Consider the following 9,136-nt stretch of genomic DNA (forward strand, 5'->3'; position numbering starts at 1 on the left):
TTTAATGACGTCACTAAAACAGTTTTTTGACTAACCTCCGCCCACAGGAATACAGAAGAGTTGCGTTTGTAGAGTGTGTTTGTCGCCATGTCGTCGAAACACTGTTATTTTCATCCCACAGTCCAATCACCGGGTCTGATTCCGGCTCAAATTGATATTGTAAACATGTCTTTAATTTTACCCTAACACTGAGCGCGTGCATCTCCACATTATGGTAAGAGGCGTGACTTTTCCGGGGACGGTGCGCTCAGAGCTGTCGAATCACAACACAGGAACTGCTGGCACAATCAGAACTCGTTACGTATTGCTGAAGGAGGGACTTCATAGAACAAGGAAGTCATCAGCCCGTTTTTATGACAGTGGAAACAGCGGTATACAGATAAGTAAATTATGTGAAAAATACTGTGTTTTTTTTTTACACGCGAAACATGAACACGTTATATTGCACACTATAAACACAATCAAAGCTTCAAAAAACCACGAAAAACGGGACCTTTAAAGGCAGTCGCGAGCTCCGTGGGTGGGGAGCCTGAGCATTTAAAGGGGCCACAGCCTAAATCGGCTCATATTTAATGATGCCCCAAAATAGGCAGTTAAAAAATTAATAAAAAAAAAAAATCTATGGGGTATTTTGAGCTGAAATTTCACAGACACAGACACATTCAAGGGACACCTTAGACTTATATTACATCTTTTAAAAAGACGCTCTACGGCACCTTTAATAAAGACTGCTTTATTCAACTTTAATGGATTATCATGACTAAGAAATGTGAAATTAAAAACCTTCAGACTACAGTCAAGGCCTCTGTTGAGGGCTACCATGATACATATCCATTTTGGAACTGTACCAGAACTGTATCCAAGGTGAACCTGAACCATTTGAAAAAGCGTTAACTATCTCACCCTGCAAAAGCTCAAAATTCCTTGAATTCCTGCCTCATGTCCTCTCTCAACTCCAATTGAAGAAAACAAGTTTTGATATCAAAATCCCCCAGGACATCATGTCACATTGTAAACAGATTTTCATAAAAACGGTGTGATATTTTTGTTGTAAGCATTTGAAAAGAGCAGCAATGAACACAATAGAAAGAAAGTCTTTTGATCCCGGTGCTGCTCACCAAACACAGGAAAGGAGGAGACGCACACACTTTCTAGACATTTCTATTGTTTTCCTGATCCCTCTGTCTCTCTTGAAAAATTACTCGCATTATTTTACGAGTTACACCTGATACCGCTCTCAAAAACACAACAACAGGCCATGTCAAACTGTCGGAGAGGTAGGTTATAAAGGTTTTAGTAATTTTCCTGAATAAAAAGAAAAGAAAACCACACTGACTCGAGATGTTCCCATTGCAATGCTCACAGACTTTGCTACTACATAAAAAAAAAAAAAAAAAAAAAAAAAAAATCATTTTTATCTTACATAGCCCTTTTCTCCTGTCATCCAACGAGAGCATCTGCCTTGAGTGCTGACATCACAGAGACCCTGCAACTTTAACAAATCATTGATATGTCTCCAAGTTGTGTTTACCCTGAAGCTAAACAGGAACTCGATTTGTGTGGGTGTCCCCCCAAAATAGTTCTCTGTTTGAACAGGATGACCCTCCGGAAAAAAAAAAAAAAAATGCATGTACCTTCATGCGCACAACCGATCAGCAAAAAAAGAAATGTTATGGCTTGGCAGACAACCCTTCAATTTATGTTTAAGATGGTGAAAATATGAACATAAACATGTCAAAACAGATAACAAGAAGCCACAGACAGTGCCTGCATCCTCTGCACTTCATAAATATGTCTAAGGCCAAAGGTGGTCTTCCCCAACACACACAATGTTAAGAATATTGATTGGACTAGCATTCAATACACATCCTACCATATACAGATGGCTTTACGCTAACCTACAATCTTGCAAAAATAAGCGCTCCAAAAGGGGGGTTTTGAAGTGATGCCATAGAAGAACTATTTTCGGTTCCATTTTTAGAACCATTTTTTCTTAGGCCGCGTTCACACAGCAACAGAATACGGTTGTCAGTCCTGTATTTAAGTCCTTATTACTTATTTAAGTCCTTAAAATCACCATCATGGATATTACTTTGGTCACAGTTGGTATGGTTACTGGTAAGAGAACACGGGCTTGACTCCAGTTGCACATTCATACAGAGAGCATTCGAGATGCTACACTTATTTGCTGTTTGAACAGGACATGTAAGTAAATGAGGTTGTCAATCGCAAAAACTGACAGTGTGAAGGTAGCCTTAGTGTTAAGAAGAATTTAAAATTCTAAATTGTTAAGAACCTTTTGTACAATGGAAAGGTTCCATGGATGGTAAAGGTTCTTCATGGAACCATCAATGCCAATTTGACAATGTTCCCCAACTCGAAGGATTGTTTTTTTGCCAGCAGGACAACGCCCCATGCAACACAGTGCTGGGTATTGTGACAATTTTCACGATTCGATTCCTATTCACATGTGATTTGATTCGATTACGATTATTTTGGATGTAGTATTTCAGTTACAGTACATGCCAAATTTTCTAAAGGAAAAAAAAAAAAAATCTCTCAACTAATGATGTAAACTACACATGGGAGTCAGTTGGTACTACTAAAATAATACTGAAGGTTAAATTAACTTATCTATATACAAACACTTAAATTACACTCAATGTTTTTTATTATAAATAAAGTTTAGAATTAGATAATATTTCTACTCCAATTAATTTTTTTTTTTTTTAAATATAAACATTTAAAGGTCCCGTTTTTCGTGTTTTTTTGAAGCTTTGTGTTTATAGTGTGCAATATAACAGGTGTTCATGTTTCGCGTGTAAAAAAACACAGTATTTTTCACATAATTTACTTATCTGTATACCGCTGTTTCCACTGTCATAAAAACGGGCTGATGACTTCCTTGTTCTATGAAGTCCCTCCTTCAGAAATACGTAACGAGTTCTGATTGTGCCAGCGGTTCCTGTGTTGTGATTCGACAGCAGCTTAGCGAACCTTGCCCGGAAAGGTCACGCCTCTTACCATAACGTGGAGATGCATGCGCTCAGTGTTATTGTAAACATGTCTTTAATTTTACCCTATCAATTTGAGCCGGAATCAGACCCGGTGATTGGACTGCGGGATGAAATTAACAGCGTTTCGACGACATGGCGACAAACACACTCTACAAACGCAACTCTTGTGTATTCCTGTGGGCGGAGGTTAGTCAAAAAAACTGTTTTAGTGACATCATTAAAGAAGGAAGTAGAGGGATGTAGTCCAAACTGGCCGTTCGATGTAGGCGACTTCTGTTAAATAAAATATCTCACTTGGCATTGAACTTTGAGCTTTAAAATTTTACAGATTTTATTTATACTCTAACAACATTACACACTAACTAAAGTTTGAAACATGGGATCACGAAGAACGGGACCTTTAAATCGTGGCTGTCATAAATGATTTATTCAAACAGGCATTAAATATTGAAGAACATTAAAAATTATAATGAATATGTAAAGGTGCCTAGCTATATTTATCAGAATGTTGCTTTCTAGAGTACACTTTTCTAGCTGACTAACGAGTTTATGGTCACTGAATATTTTTTTTTTCTGAGGTAAACGTGATGTAACGAGATTTTGTTTACAAGCTGTTTTTTGACGTCTTTCTGAGGTTGAAACACTGATTGAGCTATTACACGAGACATGATACGGATTTCGGTAAGATGTACTGTATATTTTAACATACCTTCAGATGTTTAGTCGTGTTTATTTCACGCTGTAACTGGTATTAAAGCGGAGGAGAGGATGTTCACATGCGCTCCGTGCTGCCGCTTCTCTTTAACTGAGGCACAAAAGCGATCTGTCACGTCACATTAAACAGCGCCAAAATGGTATTTATTTTTGGAATCTCATAAGATGGACGTAATAAGATTCTTCATATCAAAAGTAACAAAGCACAAAGATTATTGCGATTTATTAGATGAGAGGCATGCTACATGTTCTGTTCATTCATCAACTGAAAACAGACTAGACTAATCGATTCTTGGGATTTGAAGAATCAATATCGGTACGTAAAAATGAGAAATCAATATTTTTTTACCCAGCCCTACAACACAGCCAGGCCAATAAAGGTGTGGATGGAGGACCACCAGACCAATACCCTGTCATGGCCAACCCAAACTCCAGACCGTTCATTGAAAACCTCTGGAATGTGATCAAGAAGGAGGACACAAGGCCACAAGCCATCAAACAAAGCAGAGCTTCTTGGTTTTTTGTGCCAAGAGTGGCATAAAAATCACCAAACAGCAATGTGATGGACTGGTATGCCAAGACTCATGAAAGCTTTGAAATCAGTATTCCAATATTCCACCAAAATAATCAATATTCCACCAAAATATTGATTACTGAACTCTTCTAAAGTTAAAACATTAGTATTGTGTTGTTAAAAAAAATTCTTTGCATTATTCGAGTCTGAAAACATGGCATGGCTTTTTTATTTTGACCAGTTGTCATTTTCTGCAATAAATGCTCTGAATTATGTTGTTTTTACATGAAATTTGGAAGAAAACTTTTATATAAAACATAATAATATGCACATGACTTGGAATAAATGATTCTATAATTTCTCAATTGTTTTGAAGTTTGTGTGCAGTCAAACATTTAATCCATGGATGAGGCAAAGATGCAATGGATGATGAAAGACAGAAGAAATTCTACAATCCACATTCCTTTATAACACTATCCACTTTTACATCATTGTGCAATAACACAATACAAAATGAAAAAATGTTGACTAATTGCACAGTGCTGCAGTGTTCAACAACAAAATGTTTTTTATGCACAAAGTATATAAAGCCTCTCTTATAAAAAAAGCTATTAAATCACTTTGTTAGTTCAATAACATCAGGCAACATGACACTTTCAACAGATGTCTGTAGTTATAGTGTAGTGCCGGCATGCCATGCACACGTGGAAAACATTGGTCAGATACAAAAACATCCTGTCAAACCCAATGGAATTGCTAGAGAGAAGAGCTAAGAAACATGTGCGGTCCCATCGAACAAATCACACTTGGATTCTTCAGAACATTTTACTCATTAGCACTAAATGGAAATGCGTCCTTTACAGTGGCTAGCAATTCAAGTGTGAGATTCTGTGACAAACTTTGCAATCATATTAAAGGTCAAATTAGGTTCATCATACTGGGATGACATCATACAGCAGATTTGATCTGTTGTAATTCAGTGTTGCTTTGTTAGCAATGGGAAAGGTTTTCAAAATAGAGTCATTTTCTTGAGAAAATTCAATCAAGCCCAGCCTTGAGAGCAACATTGGTACAACACAAGCTCAGATTGTGGAGTCTGAGAAACACTGTGGCTTTTGACAGAGTTGATATACATGGCCTTAACATGGCTGACAGAGCCGCTTTTCATCAAGAAATACAGTCTCCAGGCTGACTCTCTGACTCCAAAAAATAAACAAGTGGAAGTCCTCAGAAGTACAGGAAGATCTCCAAACAAGGCAGAATTTTCATCACCAGCAATACAGCGTCCTTCATTTCTGTACAAAGTGAAATTTCTTGACAAGTCTTATCTGCTAAAGGACCTGTAGCTGGAGGTGAATAGTTTGTTCCAGCAAGTTCACACTGTAAGCACACTATGTTTTAAACCAAGGACGAAACAGCACTCAAAAAAAGTGACTAACTTGGTTATCTGACACACTTTCACAACTAGGGGTAACGCGTTTGCCACATTACGTCAACAATGATAAAAGAGCTGAACTCCATTCACTAGTTTTTAAAGTTTGAAGAGGGATTTACATTTTGTTGTGTGCTTGTCATTTTATTAGTTATATATATATATATATATATATATATATATATATATATATATATATATATATATATATATATATATATATATATATATATATATAGTTTATCCATTTTTATTTCAGTTTGTTAAACTAAATGAAAAAGCTGCATTGGCAACTAGCTGAATAAGTTTTTTAATATACATTTTATTACAAAAAAAAAAACTAAGTTCTAGTCTGTTATTACAATAACCCTGCACTCAACAAAATTCAGAGTATAAAGATATTGTCTAAGGTGATCAACTACAATTTCATAATACCCTTATTGCTAATAATAACAACCCTGTACTAGATGTACATTACAAATATTTTAGAGACAAACATAAAACATATTTTAGTGACAATATAAATGAGTGACACTGAGGCCTGAAATGCACATTTGTATCCATCAATCTGACAGCACTCATTTTCTCACAATATGAGATGCTTCATACACATGACACATAAAAAAAAAAAAAAAAAATGCACCAGATATATAAAATAAAGGCAGCACACTAATACAGCCACCCAAGCTTCCCAACATGAGTCTCAAAAACCTAGTGAGTTGCCAACCTAGACAGCATTTGTGACTCAAGGTCTTTTCGCACTGCATTTAACCCTGGGTTAAAGTCATGTTTCAGTACCCTATGTGAAAAGTTTCAGTTTTACACTTGCACTTTTCAAGGGGATGAGCATTGCTTTTTTAAACCCTGTTCCAGAGTTGTGGGACCAAAGGTAAACAAATATAATGAAATGCTGAATGTAATTGGTTGTCAGTTGCTAAACAACCCCCAATCATAAACTGATTCAATGTCACATTGAAGTCAGCAGGAAACAGAAGTTGCAATACTAGAAGAAGATACTAACCGATATTCAAGTAAGAACGCTAACACAACGTTTACGAATGTACCGTGTGAAATCTCAGCACCTCAGTAACAACCCAGGAAAAAGTATGGACAGTGTGAAACATGGGACAAGATAACATAGGATTACATTGACCCAGGGTTAAAACTTTCAAGTGTGAAAAAGCCCTCCTCGGTCAACAGGTAGGCAGGCCCACAGGTCCTTAGAAGCAAGGCAAAATCATTGTCGACTGGGAAAACTAAACAAATACACGCAGCTTTATGGCAGTTTGTACTGGGTCAGTTTAAGCACGTGCTTACCTGCTGTAAACGAGACAATCCATATGATTTATTTCTTTATCTGAGCGGTGTCGTCTGTAATCCTCCCATAAATCCTTGATAGCGGTAACGGACAAAATAAAAACCACAGGGGCAAGAGCCAACTCTGGTTGAAAAGCATTGACCACTGGCACAAAATTCAGTAAGGCTATGAAAACAAAATACACGTTGGCAAACCGGTGGAATTGCTCGAAGAGGTTCTTCGGTAGGAAAGAAAGCAGAGTGTATTTTGTGGTTTTGATCTTATTGTTTGCATAGTGTCTATTAGGGTTATCCCCTCCTTTGGTATGGTCATACAAAATGTTGGCGTGTACAGTCCTTGTTTTGTTCTCCTTTTTGCTTTTCCTTCTTTTATGCTTTTTCACTTTGGTACTTTTCGTGTCTCCAGACTCTCCAGTCTCTCGCGCCATACTTCGCCCAAAACTTTTCTTTCTTTTCCTTGAACAGATAAAAGACGGTATCTATGTAATCATGCTGATCCTCCTTGATGATGTAGGACCGTATGAACAGTTCTTCACTTTGTTTTATCGTCCTCACCCATCGCGTCAATTCTCTCTCTTTCTCTCGTTAGCACTGAAAAGTTTTAACGTACAGCGGCATCTTTTTTTTCCCTTCAGTAGATGAAGATGCTTTAAGGCAGGGCCGAACGATTATACATACGCGCTGTTACAGATTTTAGCAAACATAAATCATTAGGATAAACCTATAGATCGGTATTGCTATTTAAAGTCCATCCATATGATTGTAGATGCGGGGTTTTACGCAGACCTTGTTGAAAAAACAAGCCAATCACGGGAGATACAAAAATAACGTCACCAATGACGCAAATTAAGCCCCGCCCACTTACCAATGAAACTTCTTTACTGGAAGTGCCACGCGTTACCATTGAGAAAAAGCGTTTTCCATGGAAGACGCAAGCATAAATACAGTTTTTGCTTAGAATACACCGAAATACGGCGTTTGCATTTGATCTGTAGTTAAATATTGATAGTTCTCAAAAAAAAAAAAAAAATTAAAAATTCAGTCAGAATGACAACCTCGGTCACCCTTCACTTTCAAGATGCTCTCCTTCAGTTAGTCAGTCCCTGTCAATTTGCCTAAGTCTCTTTAGTGGATATACAGCAGCAGGGTCAAAGACTAACCAGAATCTATATATAGTTTGGGTTTTGTGTTTCAGCAGATAAATGTATCTAAAAAAAAAAAATTGACAAAACATTGAAAAAATCTAAACATTCTATTTTTTTTAAGCCTGGATATCTATAAAATGCACTGCAGAACATTCACTGAGAGCAGTAACTTATAAAACATAAAATTGAGCTAAACACATGACCGGGAGGACACAAGCGCACAACATAAACGGGTCGGATGCCAGGAAGGACGACACAAATCAACAGCAATAACAGTAGACAAATGTATGTACAAAGCAGTCAACACTTTTTCGGCATAGACGAAACGGCATAATTTTTTTTTAGAAAAAACCTTCCATAAATGACAGAACAAGAACACATGGAGGACAACAGAACAAGAAGATATAAACAAAGAACATACACATCAACATATAGGGTAGGTTGTGGTAAGATGACCCCCCCCCCCACCTTATTTTTTTCTCCTGACCATATAGATGGCACAAAATGTCATTCAGCACTTTTTTTATTTTGTCCTTTCATCTGAATATCAACATTTGCGAAATGCAGTCAGTTGAAACAGTTAATTGATCTAATATTGTGTCTCTGTAAAAAATAGTGATATATGACATAATATTATGTTGAAAATCAATGTTTTTTTGTGTCTATTTGTTAATGAGGGATTTGCGGACGCATTGATGTTTTTAGATTTGTGGAGTAAAAGTTATAGTGTTTATTTTGAAGTAAAAAGATAAAATTAGACCCTTGTGGTAAGATGAAGAAGTAAAAATGCTCAAAATAGAGGGATTTATATATTGTTTACTATTGGACAGTCTTTCTACGGTAGCAACAGAGTAGGTTTTATGATGGTTGCCTCCCCACAGAACTATTAAACAGACCACACCAAAAATTTGGATATTTTAGTGCAATTAAAAATAACACATGAACGTTTCATGACATAGTGATCACACCAGATCTACGCCCTTGTTTGGTGGAGATT

At 36.8% G+C, this 9,136-nt stretch overlaps 1 protein-coding gene across 1 annotated transcript in view; it reads right to left on the reverse strand.

The window, feature by feature from the left end:
* atp10a (ATPase phospholipid transporting 10A) overlaps positions 1–7,759 on the reverse strand; it is a 57,791-nt gene extending 50,032 nt beyond the window's left edge. Inside the window, 1 exon segment of the mRNA XM_048199212.1 lies at positions 6,995–7,759. Coding sequence (XP_048055169.1) covers positions 6,995–7,422 — 428 coding nt within the window. The 5' untranslated portion in view covers positions 7,423–7,759.
* Positions 7,760–9,136: the final 1,377 nt, after the last annotated feature.

This window comes from Megalobrama amblycephala, linkage group LG8 (genome assembly GCF_018812025.1).
Source record: "Megalobrama amblycephala isolate DHTTF-2021 linkage group LG8, ASM1881202v1, whole genome shotgun sequence".
Classification (NCBI taxonomy): Eukaryota; Metazoa; Chordata; class Actinopteri; order Cypriniformes; family Xenocyprididae; genus Megalobrama; species Megalobrama amblycephala.